Source organism: Crotalus tigris, unplaced genomic scaffold, assembly GCF_016545835.1.
Source record: "Crotalus tigris isolate CLP2741 ecotype Arizona unplaced genomic scaffold, ASM1654583v1 scf7180000017741.1442986301:2390832, whole genome shotgun sequence".
Lineage (NCBI taxonomy): Eukaryota > Metazoa > Chordata > Lepidosauria > Squamata > Viperidae > Crotalus > Crotalus tigris.
The window spans coordinates 288,345-307,442 of NW_024096608.1; the positions used below are offsets into that span (position 1 = coordinate 288,345).

The 19,098-nt window shown below is 52.3% G+C and overlaps 1 protein-coding gene across 5 annotated transcripts in view; it reads right to left on the reverse strand.

Annotated features, from left to right (window-relative positions):
• PRTG (protogenin) overlaps positions 1 to 17,511 on the reverse strand; it is a 37,728-nt gene extending 20,217 nt beyond the window's left edge. Inside the window, exons 1-8 of one of the 5 annotated variants that reach the window (XM_039339935.1) lie at positions 17,037 to 17,511; positions 15,992 to 16,297; positions 5,726 to 5,870; positions 5,099 to 5,232; positions 4,770 to 4,907; positions 3,985 to 4,143; positions 3,530 to 3,689; positions 225 to 472 (exon numbers count right to left, since the gene is read on the reverse strand). In XM_039339935.1, the coding sequence (XP_039195869.1) occupies positions 225 to 472; positions 3,530 to 3,689; positions 3,985 to 4,143; positions 4,770 to 4,907; positions 5,099 to 5,232; positions 5,726 to 5,870; positions 15,992 to 16,297; positions 17,037 to 17,103 (1,357 nt within the window). In that variant the 5' untranslated portion in view covers positions 17,104 to 17,511. Of the gene's footprint in view, positions 1 to 224; positions 473 to 3,529; positions 3,690 to 3,984; positions 4,144 to 4,769; positions 4,908 to 5,024; positions 5,233 to 5,725; positions 5,871 to 11,576; positions 11,652 to 15,991; positions 16,298 to 16,555; positions 16,889 to 17,036 lie in introns of those variants that run through there. The other 4 variants (XM_039339936.1, XM_039339937.1, XM_039339938.1 and 1 more) reach the window with 4 other exon arrangements.
• Positions 17,512 to 19,098: the final 1,587 nt, after the last annotated feature.

A 19,098-nucleotide genomic window follows, 5' to 3' on the forward strand; every position in this document is an offset into this window, starting at 1 on the left:
TGAGAAGGAAGATATGGCTGCCTCTTCTGACCAGGTAGGACCTGCTGCTGAAACCCCTGAAGGTCACTCACATACAGAAGCAGCTCCACAGTTGGTCCCACATGGACCCAGAAGGCTCCTGGCCCCATGAACGTTTCACCTCCCCCTTTGTTCTCCTGGCCTCCCAGCAGCCCCAGCGCTGAAGCTCTCTTTCCGTGGGCCCACAGCAGCCCTGCTCCACTCACCTTCCGCCTTCATATAGTGCACTGAGTAGGCAATCACTTTGTCAGAATTATACAGTGGCCTCTCCCAGGCCAAGAGAATGGCTGAGCTCGACACGGTTTCTGCATGGACACTGCAAGGCGCGCTGGGCCGGTCTTCAGAGAGAACCACTGTCAGGCGTGCCCTGGCAAGGACAGAGCCCTGGCTGTTCTCGGCCATACATTGGTAGATGGCATCATCTTCAGGGATGATCTGGTTGATAACCAATTTACTGGAAAGATGAAAAGAGAAGGCATTAGAAGGGAGCCAAATCAGGCAGGCAGGTGAGAAGCAAAAGATGCCTCAACCAGATAAAGAGAAGGCCGGTTCATAAGTGCGTGAGTCAACCAGGCCTTTAAGCCTTGCCCACAGAGCAGTGCTGGGAAGGTGGTTGTTATGTCCTGGGCCTGCTGAATCATTCAGCAGGCTCAGAAATGTTGAAAAGGGTCCTGGGCAAACCACAAGGCTGCCCGGGACCAGACTGGCTGTTTCCAGCCTTGCGCACATGCCAAGGTGCAAAAACAGCCTTGCGCACATGCACAAGGTGCAAAAACAGCCTTGCATTCATTGGCTGATGCTGGCCTTCGCAAGGACACTATAAAAGGCCTGCGCGCCATTTTTTCTGTTGCTGTTTGTTGGTGAATGAATAAAGAAGACTTGCTGTTCTCACTATTCATTTCCTTGTAATGCCTTTAACCCACAAATTTAACAGTGGTGACGAAGGTGAGATCGCTGCAAGCAAGATTACCAACAGAAGAAGATAGGATTCACCAGGGAAGTCCTGAAGCATTGGGGAAAGTTCGGCATCCAGAATCGCGACTCTGTCTGCCAATACAGAATCGCTGGAGGTGAGCTCAGCAGAAAGACCCCTTTCCAACAAAAGGTTTGCAGCAAAGGCGTTGACGAGGGTTGCAGAAGGCTAAGATGTCTAAGATAGACTGGTTGTCAGACTCTGATATTTCCCACCCAGAGCATTGGAACTCATACGTGGCGTGGGTGGAGAATTACTTCAGAGTCAATCAGATAAGAGAAGACGGCCTTAAAGCCGCTACCTTGCTTTGTGTTTGTGGAGAAGAAACATTTGACATAGCAGAGAATCTGGTGGCCCTGGTGCTTTTGGAGTCAGTGTCTTATTGCAGATTTGAAGAACATGCTGAAAGAACATTTCTAATCTAAACTTTCAGTGATGCTTGGCGATACGCGTTCGAGCAGAGGGACCAGAGGCCTGGTGAGTCTGCTGTGGACTTTATTGCTGCCTTAAGGCAAGCAGTGAGGCCTTGTGAATTCAAGGATCTGAAAGAGAGGCTGTGGGATCATTTCGTTTGTGGCCTAAGAAGTCGTGAGCTGCAGCAGAAGATCTTCGCCAAGGAAAATGTTTCGTTTCAAGATGCCTTGAGAGAGGCTGCAGCTGAAGAAGCAGCGGGCGGCGCTGTGAAGACCTTGCGGCTCGCCAGAAATCCTCCAGCCACCATTACTGTCCATCAAGAGGTCACTCGAGAAGATCCAGAACAGGATCCTGAAGAGGTGGTGGATAGGCTGCACCAGTCAGCGGAGAGGAGGCCGAAGGAGCGTCCAGACAAGGCCCCAGCATCTCCCCGGTGTTTTGCGGTGTGGAAGACGCCACAAGCGCGCTGACTGCAGATTACGCTCCGCCATTTGCCGGGCATGTGCCAGGCAAGGCCACATTGCCTCCGTCTGGGTCGCCAGAAGGTCCAGCCTCAGGAAGAATTGCTTCAGAAAGGTACCAGAGTCCCCAGCCAACATAGGGTGAGTTTCTGCACGTTGCACAGAAGCATTTTAAGGACAGGAACACATAAGCCACTTTAAAAAAAGCTTCACATTGACATGAAGTTGCAGGGGGTTCCCTTATCAATGGAGTTGGACACAGGGTCCACTCTATCGATAATTTCTCATGACACCTTCAAAAGGATTTGCAGCAGTAGTGGCCTACGAGTAAAGCTCAGGCCATCGAACTTCATTCTCACTGACTTCCAGAATTCCAGAGTCAGCGTGAAGGGGGAGGCCAAGCTCAAGGTGCAGCGTAAGGCTTTTGAAGGCCTACTAGATGTGGTGGTAGTTGGGGGTGATCGCACGAGTCTCATTGGACTCGATTGGTTCGAGGCTCTTGGAATCCAAGTGACTGGGCTTCACAGCAGGCAAACGTCAGGCCTTGCAGAAGTCTGCAAGGAGTTTGCTGATGTGTTTAGCCCAGAGCTTGGCTCATACAAGAGGCCTCCTATTGCCTTACGTTTAGACCCAGCTATCACACCCATTAGGATTAAGCCTTAGAAGGATGCCTTTTGCTCTCAAAAACAAAACTGATGCAGAGCTGGACAAGCTGCTCCAGCAGGGCATCTTAGAACCTGTGGACTCTAGTCCATGGGAAACCCCCATTGTAACGCCTCTGAAGGCTAATGGAGAAGTCCGAATTTGTGCAGACTATAAATGTACACTGAACAAAACGCTGCAACAGCATGCATATCCAGTGCCTGTGGTGAGCCACATTCTGGCCTCCCTCAAAGGGTGGCAAATCTTTGCAAAACTTGATTTGGCACAGGCCTACCAACAGTTACCTGTTGATGAGGCAACCGCTGAGGCTCAAACAATTGTAACGCATCGGGGAGCCTTGTGATTATATTCTTGTACATATTAAACAATGGATGAGTGGTCTGCCTGTGTGCAGGCATGATATATAACAACAACAACCTGCCAATTGAACACATGTATGTGTGCTGCTATAACGATAAAGGTACTTATTGTTTTATCTAGGGGGGAGGGGTGTTATGTTCTGGGCCTGCTGAATCATTCAGCAGGCTCAGAAATGTTGCAAAGGGTCCCAGGCAAACAACAAGGCTGCCCAGGACCAGACTGGCTGTCTCCAGCCTTGTGCGCATGTGCAAGGCATGAAAACAGCCTTGCATTCATTGACTGATGCTGGCCTTTGCAAGGGCACTATAAAAGGCCTGCACGCCATTTTTTCTGTTGCTGTTTGTTGGTGAATGAATAAAGAAGACTTGCTGTTCACACTACTCGTTTCCTTGCAATGCCTTTAACCCGCGAATTTAATAGTGGTGATGAGTGCTCCTGCCATGCCATTACTCTGCTCATCAGATTCCACTTAAACAGAGTAGCGTTTCTCATGCACCTCTTGAACAGAACCCTAAACTGAGGGAAGGCTGTTCCGATGCTCCCAAGAGCAGGCCCAGTGCTCCTGCGCTGCATATCTGCCCCTCGCCTGGGCAGGACCACCCCTTCTTGGCAGGACCAACCAAGCGGCCTGCTTCCCCACCTGCTGTAGGTCTTGATTCTGCCGTTGGAATGGATTTTCCGGCCATTCTTCAGCCAGGATATCTTGGGTGTTGGAATGCCTTCTGCCTGGCAGGCAAAACGGGCTGTGCCAGCTCGGGGCCTGGTCAAGCTTTCTGGCCACTCCACAAAAGCAGGGGGGGCTGTAAGAAACAGAAAGCGGGATCCATTTCGCCTTCTCCCTTTCTAAAACACTCTCAACAAGTATTTCAAACTGTACATCCCTGGGACCCAGGCCTATTTCTTACAGATGCTCCTTAGAAAGCCTGATCCGCCTAGGCCCAAGGAAGCCTTTGCAACCCCCTTTGCCACAGAATGTGGCTTGAAAGCTCATCCCAGATCCCTTCTCCTGGGCCTCTCCAGCCCATCAGCAGAAGAGATCCTGGGGCCCCATGCAAACAGTGGGGTCCCACCCTGCCCAGAGTTAAACCTCCTCACCTAGCACCAGTAGTGTTGCCACTGCAGTGGTGAAGTTGCGTGTGCCAGGGATTGTAGCACGGCAAATGTACACACCAGAATGTTGTACCTTCACATCCGAGATCATGAGGTTCCCATTTCCAAGCACTCGTGTGTTGAAAACATCAATGGACTTGTGGTCTGTTTTGAGAGAGAGATTTCAGACGTCTGCTCCGGGCTGCCTTTTCCCCTCTAAAATCTCTGTGAAGTGGAATCCCAGGCATCCATGTCAAACCTCTGGAGAAATGCCAGCAGACCTCTAACTCCCTTGATAGCAAAGGCTCTGATTCACGGCCTTGGCCTCTTCCCCATTGAACAGCCTGCTACTCCTGCTTCTGATGCTGTGTGCATCAGGATACACAAGGACTGCACAACCAGCTGATCTTGCAATGTCAAGAAGCATTTAGCAGAAGATAAGCAGTTTTTGGCTTTCTATCCCTAATGGACTCTTTTCAGTTAGCATGGATGGCGCGGGAGCTTCTGCCACAAGTGACACTGAGATGCCCACCAGCTGGGAAAAGCTGGTCATGCCTACTATCTGCCAGAAACGACCGTTCTCTCTAATGTAATCTTTCCTTTCCAACTTTAGGGGCATCGACTGAGAACTTAAAGGGACAATTTCCCTTTTCATATGCCAACCTGTGAGCAGCAACAACGAGTGTGGCTCACTCAAAAGGGTTTTCCCACTTATTCTCCCTCATGCAGCCTGCATTTCATTTCCCCACAGCTGGAAGCCAAAGAGCCACTGTGGACAGTCTACAACTCACCAAGGCGACTCCAGGACACAATTGGTTTTGGATTCCCGATGGCCACACATTCAAAAATGACTGTTTGGTGGAGAGAAGCTGTCATATTTTGGGGACCAGCTATAATGGACGGCTTATGGAAGAGCTTTGTATTGGTAGCTATTTAAAAAAAGCATACAACAGAAATGTGTTGTTCACACACGTCAAATACGAATAATATTAAGCCTTAGAAATGAAATTATGGAGGGAAGCACTTTGGTGAAGACCCTTTTTCACCTGATATGCCGGGACTCTGAACATCACTGTTTGCTGGCAGCAATGTTTGAAAAGTACCAAGATTTTCTGGATACCTGGAACAACAGTGAGTGTTGCCTCGCCACTCCTCCGCCGGCCAACAACTGTTGTAGCAACACAACGGTAACTCCCTGCATCTTTTTGCTCAACACTATAGATCTGTAGCACTCCAGATGGCAGCACAGTTATCCTGGAAGGAGAGAATGGCAGTAGGAAAGAAAGTCCATCTGTGCTTCCCTGGGACCTGGCTTCCCCTCCCTGCCAGGGCCTCTGCAAGCCAGCTGGGCTACTTTGGAAGGGGACCCTGGGGCCACCCCCACCCCCCACTGCTGGAATAGTTCAGGCTGGGGAGGCCGCAAAAAGGAATCAACATTTTGGAAGGCAGAATCGTATCCTGAAGTTGCACACAAAGCATGGCCACATTTTCTCAGCACTGGCCTCAAATGTCACCCTTTCGTTTTCTCAAAACCAAAATAAGAAACATCTGTCTGAAACTCGCAACTGCACCTTGTGAATGGTGCTGCTTTTGCACTTCAGCAAGATTGGAGAGTCACCTCACGGCCAAGACGGGTGGCAGATTCAGGCCCAAGGAGAGACCTGCTACAGGACAGGTTGAAAGGGAGACGTCCCATGTCCCACCCTCTGAGATTTAGAGGGGCCTACGAGAAACCCTAAAACCTTACCTGTCCATCTCCATTAGCAGTGCTGTCCCATTCACCTCCCAGGTGATGATGGCTGGAGGATGGGCCGGGATTTTGCAGGCAAATCTAGCCACACCCCCTTCCTGGACCTCCGTGGGGAGAGGCTGGACTTCAAAAGCAGAGAGGGCTGCAAGGAGAGGGAAGAGGAGAGGCTGAGCCCCAATGGGGAAGGGCTGACCTCCACATTTCAGTGCATTTAAGAAAAGCCAGCAGCACAACGTATCTGGTTAGCTTGCGGTGACAGGAGTCCCAGGAGCCCTTTGCCTCCCCTGCCCTGCCAGGAGCCTTATCAGCACAGCTAAATTGTGCCTCAATAAACTCCAGTGCTGCTGATAAGAGGGAGCCTTATCAGCAAGGTGCTCCTGGGGTCAACTGAGCAAGCAGGAGCAGCTTTGCCTGCCTGGAGTCTCTCTAGCTTCTTTGCTGAACAACCAACTTGTTTGCCCTCTTGGTAAAGAAATGCACCAGTCCTCCACAGTGAAGAAACATAAAACTATGGTTGCAGTCCCCTTTTCCCATCATGAAAGGGCTGCAAGCCCCCTCCCACCCACCCTCCTTTCTCCTATTACACCGCACAGAGAAAATTAACCCTTTAAGTAAGCATCGCATTACTCTCATTGAGAGTCACTAAGAGAGTGCCATGAAAGAACATTTCCTATGACAGAGCAAAGGAGGGGTGCTTGCCTTGGAACCCCTCTCCCCATCCAGCAATGCAGAAGTCCAAGAGGGCTCTGGTCCAGAAGGCTCTGGCACAGCATCGCCTAGGTATTACCGGCACTCCAGAAATTGTCAGCGGAAGGAGGGTTGTGCAGCACCTCCAATGCATCTCTCTCTCTCTCATATGCACAGACACACAGGAAGCACCCAGCTATAGTAGAACCAGCCTTCTGAAAGGAAGGCAGCTTTGAACCATCATGGAACAGAAGGTAAGTCTAAGGGCGATGGCTATCATGTGGGAGTGGAGCTGGCTAGGCAACCAAAGGGGACGATACGCCAGAAGAGCATCCTGAGAAGCAAGGACTCTGCGGAGACCCCCCTCCCTTCCGCCCATCTTGCTCAACTGCAGCACAGTTGCCAGAAGTGTGAATGGTGTGTGTGTGTATATATGCTGAGAAACACATGGATCAAAGCATGACAGACTGGTTTTTCAGCATTGTGTTTCCCTTGGAGAGGTGTAGAGGCATAAATCTGTCTTGCTGGAGAGACGGACACAAAGCTTTCCTGGATAAAGAAGAAGGGGCATTCCAGATGAGGGAGGGTCCCAACCATCTGTCTCTCCTGCAAGGCCCTTAGCAGAGGCTGCTCCAGAAAGGTCTCACAGCCACAGGGGGGCTGAAGCACAAGAAGCAGGGCAAGCTCCGGGGTGCCACCTACCAAATAAATTAAAGGAGCTGTGCCCAAGGGATACCAATGGGGGGGTTCCTTGACACAGTCCCCAGAGTGCCCTCAGGGACCCCCATGTGGCAAATACTGGCTCCAACAGCAATGTGTAAAAGGGAGGGGATTCTGAGCCCCCATATCTAGTGTCACCCTCTACAGAAGCTGAAAAGCCAGCCAGCCACTGAGATCCTCGGGCCAAACCTGAAAAGAAAGGAGCCCACAGAGCCAGGCAGAGCTGGCCTGCTGACCGGTGGGGTTGGTCTCCCCCAGGGCCTTGTTCCTGCACAGCAAAGTGAGCAAAGCTCCTCCCATCACAGCCTTTCATGGGCTGACTTCTTCCAAATGGCCAGAATCCAACAACTCCCCCCCCCCATCAAGGGCTCATGGTCAGGGAAGGCAGAAAGGGTCTGGTCCCACAGATAACCTGTTCCCCACACCAGGCTTTGCAGTACTGCAGGCTAACTCACTGCTCACTGCCAGCAGTTCGATCCTGCTCAAGGTTGACTGAGCCTTTCACCCTTCCAAGGTTGGTAAAATGAGAACCCAGATTGTTGGGGGTAAGATACTGACCCTGTAAATCACTCAGAGAGTGCTGTAAAACACTCTGAACCAGTATATAAGTCTAAGTGCTATTGCTATTGCTATCCTTTGGAAGCGAAGGGCAGGAAGCATCCAGCGCCTGCCAGAGCAGGCATGTAGGTAGGCTTTCAACGGGAGAACATCTCCTGGGCAACCTTTCCATGCAAGTAAAGCAGGGCAAGATGTGCAGGGGGCCTGGGGAGGGGGTGGGCAGATTCAGGGGGCAGCATTTCTGCAGGGTTGGCCTCCAAGCAAAAGAACAGAGGACAGGGAGCACTGCCCTCTTGAAACCCAAACCAACCATCTCTTTGTAGAGCTGGAGAAAAGGAGGCCCACCCTAAATCTTCTTTGACAACAGGCCAAGCTGGGCAGGGCCCTGGTGACCCCGAGCAACCCCCTCCTCTGCATCGCCCCTCCTCTACTGAGCAGATGAATAGCCTTCCTCAGCAATGTCTCCCTCCCCCAACAAAAGAATGTGAATCTGGGCACTGGAGGAAAGTGAGGTCAGCTGCTCCTGCTGCTGCGCTGGCCGCTGGCCGGAGCAGGACAAGTAGCTGCCTGGCGCTTCCAATTGTGGCCTGAGCTTCCAGAGGTTGGCTGGGAACCCTGGCAACGCTCCCCCTGGCCCATGGGAATGCTGGGCGCACTGATGTCCCGGTGGGCTCTGTGTGGCCAGGCAGCTTTTGTCTCCCGCAACCAGACCAGCAGTTGAGGGTGAGGTGGGGACTTTAAGCCAAGAAACCCTCCTCAAAGGACACAGTTTTAGTTGGTTTTAGTTGCAAGCACATTCGTTTTGCCTGTGCATACATTAGGGCCTAATTAAAACTGGCCCTTCCTTTGATCTAGAAAGGAACGAGGTTTGTGTTGATATTGCAAGGGCTGAAGAGTAAACTAAGATAAGCCTTAATGGGGATGAAGAAGCAACCTTTTTGCAATGTTCTGAAGCAACCAGTTAGAAATTTCCTGCCCTGCAGTGCGAATTGCTCCTGTCCAGAGCACCTATCAGCCAATAGCCTAAGCTAGGAGTCCCCAACCCCTGGTCTGTGGACCAGTACCGGGCCGCAGCATGCCAGCAACCGGTCCACACAATCAAGCAAAGCCCCATCCGCGGGATGCAGGCAGCACACAAAACCACGCACCCTCTGGTCCACAGAAAAACCTGAGAACCGGTCCCCAGTGCTCAAAAGGTTGGGGACCTCTGGCCTAAGCAACACCCTCAACCCAGCAGCCTTGTTCATTTCTGTCTTTTTCCTCCAACAGGTTTTGAATTAAGGTTCTCGATCTCCAAACTCAAACATCTATAAACAAATCAGGAATATTCTTCCTTCCTTCAGGGTAACCCGTAATGTGAATTTTGGATTTATAATAAGGAACACATTTTTTTTCAGTTTGGGAAACTGAAAGACAACTTTATACTTCTCTAGGACAGAGGTCTCCAACCTTTCTCAGTTGGCGGATCAGAGGGAAAGAGAGGGGAAGCATTTTATGCATGCTAGCACCACCCCATTTTCACTGTGTGGTGCCCCATTTTTGCTGCACGGTACCCAGTTTGCACCGCAGCAGGCTAGAGTGAGTGAGGGTGAGTGCACGCACACTGGCCAGCAGGCCACGGCCTGGTAGTGGGCCATGGTGCATAGGTTAGGGACCTCTGCTCTAGGAAACTACAGAGTTGGAGGTACAGAGGCTTCCGCTGAAATGAAGACAGCGGACGAGGAGAGCTTTTGTTCGGGGGGGGGGCTCTTCTCCCAACTGCCCTCCCAGTGGAGGATAGGCACCTGTCTTCTTTAGGCAGCCCCTAGTTTACAATAAAGGAGGGGCATTTTAAAGATCCTACAGCACCAAACCATAAGGAAGGATCCTACATCTCCACTGGGTTCTCCATCTGAATGGGAGGGTCCATGTGGGCTCCTGGACAGAAAGCTCTGACCTTTGACCTGGGTTTGGGGTAGCAAAAGATTTGCTCACAAATGTGTAACTGGGCAGCAGAAATCAATCCCAGAAAAGATCCCCAGACCCCCTTGTTCCAAGGGCTGCGCCTCCTCCTCTTCTTTTTTGCTCAAGGACAGACGGGGTCAACTCCCTTTACAGAGCTGCCTGCTTAGATGCTCCACTCCACTCTGCTCTACCCAAACCTCAAAAGCAGCTTCTTCAGGAAGGACCATGGGGCGCTCCCCGAACCCTGTCAAGCTGCACCCCACGAAGATACAGAGATGCACACAACCTTTGAAGGAGTCGAGAGGTGGAGAATATCCTGCACCGAGCCTTGTGCCAAATGGGTAGAGCAAATCTTCAGAAAATCTTTCCCCGCATCCTGCATTGTCCTTGGGTGCCACTTGGGAGATGCCCGCTCCTTCTGTCACCTTTCCAGCCTGATGCCATATTTTAGATCCCCAGAAGGCCAAAGGCAACGAGGCCCAGCGTGGTGCCCAACAGTTCCTTCATGCACCCTTAAAGGGTCCTTTGCGGCTTGCGCTTGGGCCAAAAGCAGGAATACAGACCCCCCCCCCAGCAGCCAAACTGTTCCCCAGCCAATGGGAGAGAGGCCAAAAATGTTTCAAAGGCGGCTCTCTAACAGGAGCCTAGAGGGGCTTTCCCTGGGCCAGACCAGGAGCTTGTAAGCAAAGTCCATCCTCAGGTGGGAACCCAGTAGTTCCTCCCTGACATATTTTGCCTCTTGTCTTTTTTTCACAGAATATTGTAAAGGAGGAAGCTCACAACAGCTGCCCTTCCTTTGTCTTGCAAGGGCGCTCATTGCCACTAGCCACTAGCGACTGAAAAAAGGAAACAACCCTAAAGTGTTTAACACATCTTAGCACAAAGTAAACACCAGCTGTCACCCAATGTAAGAATCTCTCTGCTGTTCTCCCAAAAAGGGACCATCCCAAGGCTCTGAAGCAGTCCAGGCAAAGAGCCGTTCTCTGCTTAGCAGCTGGGCCTTCAGGGGCTGACACCAGCTCTATAAATAATGTCCAAGAAAGACTTTCCACCTGGAACAGCTCATCCCCATGTGGCAGCTAAGGCTCCCAGCTATCCTCCCCAGATGTGGGAACCTGCCGCTCAGGTCCAAACCACTCACTGCTCCCTGACAAATGCTCCAAGACAACCCTCTGTGCCAAATAATTGACACAAAGAGTGGCAGCCCAACAGCTGAGCTGACACCTCTCACAACTGCTGGAGTTCATCTCCCATGCTGCTCCACTATGGCTCACCAGCCACAACAGCTGGTTGCACACAACGCCCTGAGCCCAGCACATACCACCTGACAGCAGATTGTCACGAAGCAACCAAATAGTGGAACTTTTTGCTTGGAACAGAAGATGCCAGCAGCTTCCCAAGTGGGTAACCCTGGACAAGAGAAGCAATTTCCAACAGCCCTCATAACGTTGCAAACAAGATGGTGCTTAGGAAAATGAAAGACAAAATCTTCAAAGGTGTGGCTGATCACATGGGGCAGCACATGTCAAGTCTGCCATAAATCCAATCAGGCTGGAATTTCTGCTACTTAAGGCTGCTTCTTTCTGAAGAACGCCAGAACAGCCAGAACTTCTCGCTTGGTCCTGATGGCTTCTGATCCACTCCTGACAGCTTTGCCTCCATGGTAGCCAGAGAATTTGGCACCTTCTTTGGCAAAGTCCAGGTCTCAAAGGAGCTCCCGTGGACCAGCAGATCTGCCTTTATCCCTACCTTCCAGCAGGCAAACCTGCAGCATCCAATGCCACTTGCTAACAGGTTTTGCATATTGACCCAGCAGTGCAATGTACAGCTCTGAATGGGTTAATGAGGAACATTTGTGCCTGCCATGGCAAGGAGCCCATTCACAAGATGGGGGGGGGGGTAGCCCAAATTAGATTTGAGGATGCTATACTCTCCTTACCATTGAGTCCAACACTCCTCTTTTGTATGGGCAGCTGCTTCACCTTCTCTTCCCAGCAATGGTTTTTGTTCTTTCTTCAGCTTCTTATTCTTTCTTTGCACAGACAAAAGCAATTCCCGGGTGGATGGATGGGAGTCAAGGCAAAAACTCAGCACTGGGGCTCACTGCACAATGGGCACCAATGTCACAGCCAGAAAGCCTACGCTTCTTCCCATCCCTCTGTTGACTGCAGCTGAGCACCCAAAACAGACAACCCGTTGATTGGGTCTTTACTTAGGTGAAGATGACTAGTTATTAAGGCTGGAAATAATCAACCCCAGTTTAAAGCTGGGCCAGCAAAGCCACCCAAGAAAAACAGTGCCAAATTGAAGCCAAGGTAACTGCTGGGGGGCTTCTGCAGAAGTGGGCAGGAACTGTCAACCCAACCCCTAGCTTGCCTTCAGACATGCCCCTTGGTGACTGACGCCCCGGTCCTGTGGGGAACCAAAAGGCCCAGCTGTTAAACAGGGAAAGGGGTCCAGGAAGTCCTTTTGGCCCTTGCAGGAAGCCAACAAATGCAGAGGGGACTGAGTCCCAGGACCTCACAAGGCAACCCGAGGAGCGGGAACCATCCTCATCTGGTGAAAATAAGCTACGGGAGCATCTTTTTGTCTTTCAGCCTTACTCTTGTTCCACCACCCAGACTAACCAGGATTTGTTTATGCAAACCAGAAGCCAGGGACAAATCCTGGGTTAGTCTTCTGCAGTTAACATGTGTGTTAGAGGAATGTTTAACTAGGCAAACTTATCCTTATGGAAACTAATCAAGGAGAGAAGCAACCTAGAACTAAGGAGAAACTTCCTGACAGAACAATTAACCTGCCTCCAGAAGCAGTGAATGCTCCAGCACTGGAAGGTTTTAAGAAGAGACTGGACTGCCATTTGTCCAAAATGGTATAGGGTTTCCTGCCTGAGCAGGGGGTTAGATTAGATGACCTCCAAGGTCCCTTCCAACATCATCATCGTTACTGGTGCCCGAGGCCAGACCAAAGGAGGCAACCCACCCCCACTCCTGGGCCCGTCTCTCTCTCCCAGAGGGGCCCAGACCTAACCTTCATTTATTGTTTCTTTCATTTACTTATATCACACTTTTTACAAATAACTCAAGGCGGCAAGCACCTCCAGCACATCTTCCTCCCCGTTTGCTCCATAACAGCAACCCTGAGAGGCGAGTTGGGTTGAGAGAGAGTAAAATGTTGTTATTTCTACACCTGTGAACAGGAATTGCAAAGCCATTTAGAAATGTAGTAAAAATAAATGAATCTGACAATTTCAAGCCTCTCTTCCTCTATCTGATAAACAGCTGTTTTGAAATAATTTCAGAAGAGTTTGCAATGTTCAGGGGGCCGGATTCTTGTTTAGGCTGAGTCCTGCCTGCTGAAATCCCAGGGCGGGGGCTGGCCTCAAAAATGTCAGGGCACGGGGCAGGGGCTGGCCACTTGCCTCCTCTTAGTTAACAGGGCAGGCAGAGCCAGGGCTGGCCTCAACTTCAAACAAGCGGCTGGTTTAATCTTCTTCCATCTTCTTCTGATGATATTATCATTTTACCCTCACTTGGTGCCTCACAAAGAAAATGTAGAGGAGGAACCTTCTCCCCCTCAATTATCCTGTTGTGTATTAGAAGCTACATCTACCTCCCCCCCCCATGCTATTAGCTTTGGCCCAGTTACTATCTTATCTTTGGAATCCTCTGTAAAAGGGGAAGGTGAGGACTGCTGGAGAAGCAGTCTAGATGCGAGACCCATTCTTTCCTGCACCCAGCCCTCATGGCCTCTGCAGAGACCTTGCCATCCGCTTTGATGGTCTTTCAAGATAAGATGGGGGGGTTGTGGCAGGGGGGAGACTGCTGTACACATTCGGACCCTGCATTCCTCAGGAACAATTCAGGGCAATCACTGACTTTGCAGAGGAGTTGACATGAAAAGCTCCAGCCTGTGAATGAGGTCATCTGCTCTTTATCACAAGGGTAAACCTCATCCTGGTCAGTTTCTAACCTTTTAACCCAGTGAATTCTTAATTTGCACATGAATAATGGAATGGTTGCAGAGAGTGCAACAAAACTCCACTTCCTGGCTAATTTTCTAGGCTCCTTCTACGTTGGGTTTTAAACTCTATGGCAGATTAAAGTGTTAGATTTCCAAAGGCAGCACCCAGAATTGCACTCTGAAACCCAAGGCACAGCTAAAAGGCCTAAACAAGGAGGGGGGGGGGCACCCGCCATGCTTCCCCAGAGGAAGGGAAGAGCAGGAAGGCCCCTCCTTCACCCACTGAGGATGTGGGGGTTCAGCTTAGCTACAAAGAAGAAAGTTGTTTTGTTCTTCAAGGCTGTAAAGCCATTAAAGACCAGGGAAAACTCTTTCCTCTCAGCACAAAATGCTGGGAATTCACTCACCCATCCCCCAAAGACCCTTGCAGCAGACAACAGGTAACGTAGCTTAATTCCCATTGTAGAAGTTACGAGCATCAAAGTTTGGACATGCATTTTAAGCACAAAAAAAAAAGACCATTCAAAACATTCGAACACTATCAGCCTTCTCACGTTCAGGAAGAGTGTTTTTATCATCAGATGCGGAGCTCCAAATTGCTTAGAAATAATAAGAAGTCGCAACAATGCAACACCCCCTGCTTGATGTCCTCCAGACATACCTAGGAGAAGGACTCTCACAGCTGTAGGACATCAATCAAGTCCAAGGCAGAAGACCTCAGGGAGCAAAGCTGCCAAGCACAGCTGGAGAATGCCAAGAAGGCTGTGGGCACAGGGAGGCAAGTGAACTTTGGAGTTGGCCAACTGACACCCCAAATGTGTCCTATTGTGCACTTGCCTTCCCTGGTGCCTCTGAAAAGCTGAGGCAAAAGTCGGGAGGGGGTCTCCTTTATGCTCTCTCTCGAGTACAGTGTGCTGCTGCTGCCCATTACTGAACACACCACATACAGTCACCCCAATAACATATTTTCTCAGTTCCTAAAAGCATAGAATAAATGTCCTTTCACCCCAGTATCCCCCAGACTTCTCCCCCAGTCACTACTAGGTTTAGTAGAAGCAGCTCCCAGGGAAGATCCTACTGAAGAAGAGACACCCCCTCCCCGAAAAGTACAGCTCTGTTGCCAGATCAAAGAGGGAAATGTTGCTGCTGGACCTTCCCTTCATCAACACCTTCCCCCTTTCCGGCCTGACACTGCCATGCTGATGGCAGGAAGGATGCCCCCCTGCTGCCCCATGCTGCACTACTTGGAAGGAGGGTGCTGGGTGAAGGGTCCTTCCTCCAAGCATTGGCATGCTCACCCGTGTGCCCTTCGGGCAAAGAGCTCCCTGGTCATGGAGCAGCTGGGGAAAGGATCTGCTGGAGGGCACAAAGGAATTCCCAAGATTGTTTCCTGCAACTCCTTTTGAGACACAAAGCAAACAGGGTAGCAAACACAACCATAAAATAGTGCCTTAGGACTGCTCTGCCGGAAAAGTGTGCAACCGCCATACCTAGTTTATTTCTTGAATTATTCTGCACCACCACTTGGAAATGGGGAATACCTTTAAGCTGAAAATGTAATTAGAATAAAGACCAGGCATGTAAAAACAGTCCTGCAGCAATGGGGTTGCAGGCTCAATACAGCATTTCTTGCAACAACAGGCAGATTCTACCCAGAGACCCTGAAGGCATCTTTGGTCCCACCCACCTCACCTGCCTTACAGACAAGCAGAGAAAATGCAGGAAGATTGAGAAGTTAACCTATCACAAGATCTTAGCCATTCTCTTGTGGAAGCACCAAGTTGCTTAACCAGCAAAGGATATATCAAAGGACCATTCTGCTTTTCACAGCTTGTGGGAAGGGGCAGAGAAACATTTTGTGGCCAAGCATGGTCTTCCCAAAAGTCAGCAGGGGCCTCTTTTCTGCCCTGGGGTCAGCCAGCCAGCCAGCCTGCCAAGGAGCTCTCTTCCTCAGCAGCTCAGCAATAGAGGTAAAGGCTCAAATGCTTTGAAAGTGCCACACGATGCCAATAAATCAACAAATACTGACTGACCACAATACTTTGGAGAGTTTTTAAAATCAATTTGTGGAATAAGCCACAAACCATGATTCAGAGATCACAAGCCAGGGTTCACACAACTTATTTGCCAATAAGCCAACTGTGGAAGCACAGCATAACCTTCCAGGTGCTTAAAAACTAAGCAGCCTCCCATGACATCGACTATGGGAGCCAAACTTGCTGCCTCATGGAGGGGAAGCAGCTGTTTGCCTCCACCTAGAAGAAGCAAAGGTGGGTGGCATGGAGGAGAAAACCCAGCCACTCTCAGAGTATGGAACACACCTGCTTTTTCAAAGCACCCAGGACCAGAGCCTCCCTGATGTGCTGGAACTGGCCATCAAAGGAAACTTACTTGCAAACGTGAGATGCGCTTTCTGGCTGAGAACAGCGCCGTGTTTATTCAGGGCCAAGCACTGATAGACTCCTTCATCCAGCCTTTCGCCTGGCTTGCTGCTCTCCAGCTCACAGATGTATAAAGAGCCATTGGACAGAGAGTGGATCTGTTCATTTTCAGAAACTTTAACCCCATTTCTGAGCCATGTGATGGTGATGGGGACCTCACCACGTGCTAGGCAGTCAAAAACCACGGCTTGCTTTCCGGCAACAGTCACATCTTGAGGCTCTTTCACAAAAAACAGTTCACTAAAGCTCCTTATCCCTACGAGAGCAAGAAAAGGAAAATGTGAGCAGGAAAATGCTCTTTTTGCCAGAGGCCTTTTATTCTGTTTTCAGCCAAACATCAGGTGCCACACTTTGGCCCACAGAACTGACCAGCCTCCCTCCCTCCGGGGCAGGCAGGGGCATCTGGGGGGCAGGAAGAGGGCTGGGCCTTCTGCGGCCCCCGCAAAGCTTCTCCTCCTCCTCAGGACCCTCGGCAACATCCACCGGCAGAACGGCGATCCAAAGCCAGTCGCACCTTGAGCTGCCCTGGAGGGGCCTTCAGGGCAGGGGAGGTGCAGGGCGGCCCGACAGCTCCTGAAAAGCGGCGCCTTCTGGGGGGGGGGACCAAGCCCACGCCGCAAGCAGGGCCGACCGCCCGAGCTTCCGTTGTGGAAGGAGAAGTTGGGGCGCGGGGCCACCCGCCGGAGAGGCTTTGCGGGCGGAGAGGGCAGCCAGCCGAAAGCAGCGTACCGCTCCCAGCAAGCCCAGCCGGCCGAGGCCCGATTCTTCGAGAAACGGGGCAGGGACCGGGCGGCAGCGGGCGGGCGGCGCTCTGGGCTGCCCGGATCGGCAGGAGCTCCCAGCAGAAGCGCGCTCTACCCGTCGGGGCTAGCCAAGTGCCGCCCCTCCCGCCAGTACGCACGTGCGCCCAGCGAGCCGGCTCGTGAGCAGCGGCCGCGGCCTCGCCTCCCCTGGGTGGCTGCCGGAGCCCGGCCAGATGCCGGGAAGAAACTCACCTGGGAGGGCGGCCAGCAGGAGGAGGGCGGCGGCGGTGGCGAGGTCAAGGCTCCGGCGGGGCGCCATTTAGCAGCAAGCAACCGCGGACTCTTCGGGCATCGCCCTATCCGGCCGGCCAGCCGCGCGCACCCCGCGCTCCACGGGCCGAATGGCTTCCCTGGTGCGGCCGGCCCCTTTCTCCTCTCCGGCCGCGCCCGGACACAGAGCGGGGGCTGGCGCGCGCCGACAGACGGCCACACAAAAGCGGGGAGGGGCGCTGCGAGGCCGCCGGAGCAGGGCAAGCCGGCCCGTGCGGAGGGCGCGAGGCTCCCCGGACGCGCCGCGGGTCCGGCGCCACTTTTGCGCCACTCGCCATTGGCCCTCGGCGCGGCCGGGGAGGGGCGAGCGACCCCCTGATCGCCCCTCCCCCCGAGGCCGGAGCAGGCACCTGAGGTCAGAGGCGCCTGGCGGGAGGCGCGTCCCAGCTGTCGGCCGCGCGCACTCGCCGCCTTTCCCTGTCCGGCCTCGCATCGCTTGAAGGGCGGAGGGAGGCGACGCGCGCAAACCCCCCCCCCCGGCGGAGGCGCCGCGTCCACTGAGGGCGAGAACGGGCGCGACGGCCGCTGGCTCCTCCGACGCCCAGCCGGTTTACAACGCGGCTTCGGGGTCCTCGAAAGCTCCGCCATCCGCCCGGTTTGTTCCTGAACCCTCAATGGGCCTCCCCTCCCCGGGAGTTCTGCAGTTCCCGCAGCTTGGCCTCCCCCCCGCCCCGCATTGGAGCTGCTTTTCCCTGGCCCGAACCTGACCGAGCGGGCGGGGGAACGAGGCCGCACCTGGGCTGAGCCCGTCGGGCGCCTCCAAACCCCACTGAATGCGAGGTGGGGGGGAGGAAGCGGCGAGCGGGCTCAGCACAAGTAAGTGTTGTGTACCCGCTGATTCGAGGGCCGGTGCCCCGCAGGGCATCTTTAGGTCATTCTGGGCAGCTGAACGGGGGAAAGTCCTCCGTTTCCTGCGGTGGCTCGGAGCGTATCGAAGGCGCCAGCCCGGCCTTGCTAGTCTGTCCCACTTCCTCTTCTGCTCCCTTCGCGGTGAGCAACGTTTCGCACAAGAGCGACAAGCCACTACGCGACGGCAGCTCAAGTATTTAAGGGCCCAAGGAAGCCCAGCTTGAGGCAGCGCGGCTGTGTTTGCAAGCCGGGGCGGCTTCCTCCTCGGCTGGGTCGTTCGCAGCCTTTTGTTCTTTAACCTCCTCCCTGAGGGTAACGAACCCTTCCGCGGAAATGTCTGTGGAGATTCTCAATCCTCCAGGTTATGGTTGTCCCAAAGGGGCTTCTCCAAAAGGCTTGGGGTTTTTTTTCGTTGAAAACGTTTCGCTTCTCATCCAACAAATTTCTTCAGTTCTTAGACGAGAAGCGAAACGTTTTCAAAGACAAAAAACAAGAAAGTCCAATTGCCTTTGAAAAGCACCTTTGGGTTTCGGCTGACATTGAATGTTGTAGAGTAGAGCAGGATTGGTAGATCTAAAACTCCCCAACATATATGCAACCTGTTGCTTTGGGAATAGGCGTGGTTCCGTGGGTTTCAGGCGCCCCCTTCTGGGCTGGACTGAGCAGAAGATCGGGTGGCACTGCTTGGATGCCCTCTGCCCTCTTCTGGAAAAGGGGAAGGAATTGCAAAGATCTGGGCTTTGGGAATTCCAGCATCACCCTTGGACTGGGGAATAAAAGTCTGTGGAGATTCTCAATCATCCTGGTCATTGTTGTCCCAAAGGTGCTTTTCACACCCACCCTGCCTGCTTCTTTTCCACAGCTCAACCTTCTCTACTTCGGGGGAACAGGAGGGGTGCCCTTGAAGGAGGGTTGGGGGCTCCAAAGCAGAACCAAGGAGGAAGAGGCCAAGACACATTGCAATTAAGCCTCATCATTAGCAACAGCATTTGGGATCCATAGTGCCTTGGAGCACTCTCTTGAGGGGTTTACAATGTCAGCATTATTTGCATTTTGCTTCCAACAATCTGTCCTCATTTTACCAACCTCTCCACCAACCTCAGGATGGGAGGCTGAGTTAACTGTGTGCCCTGTC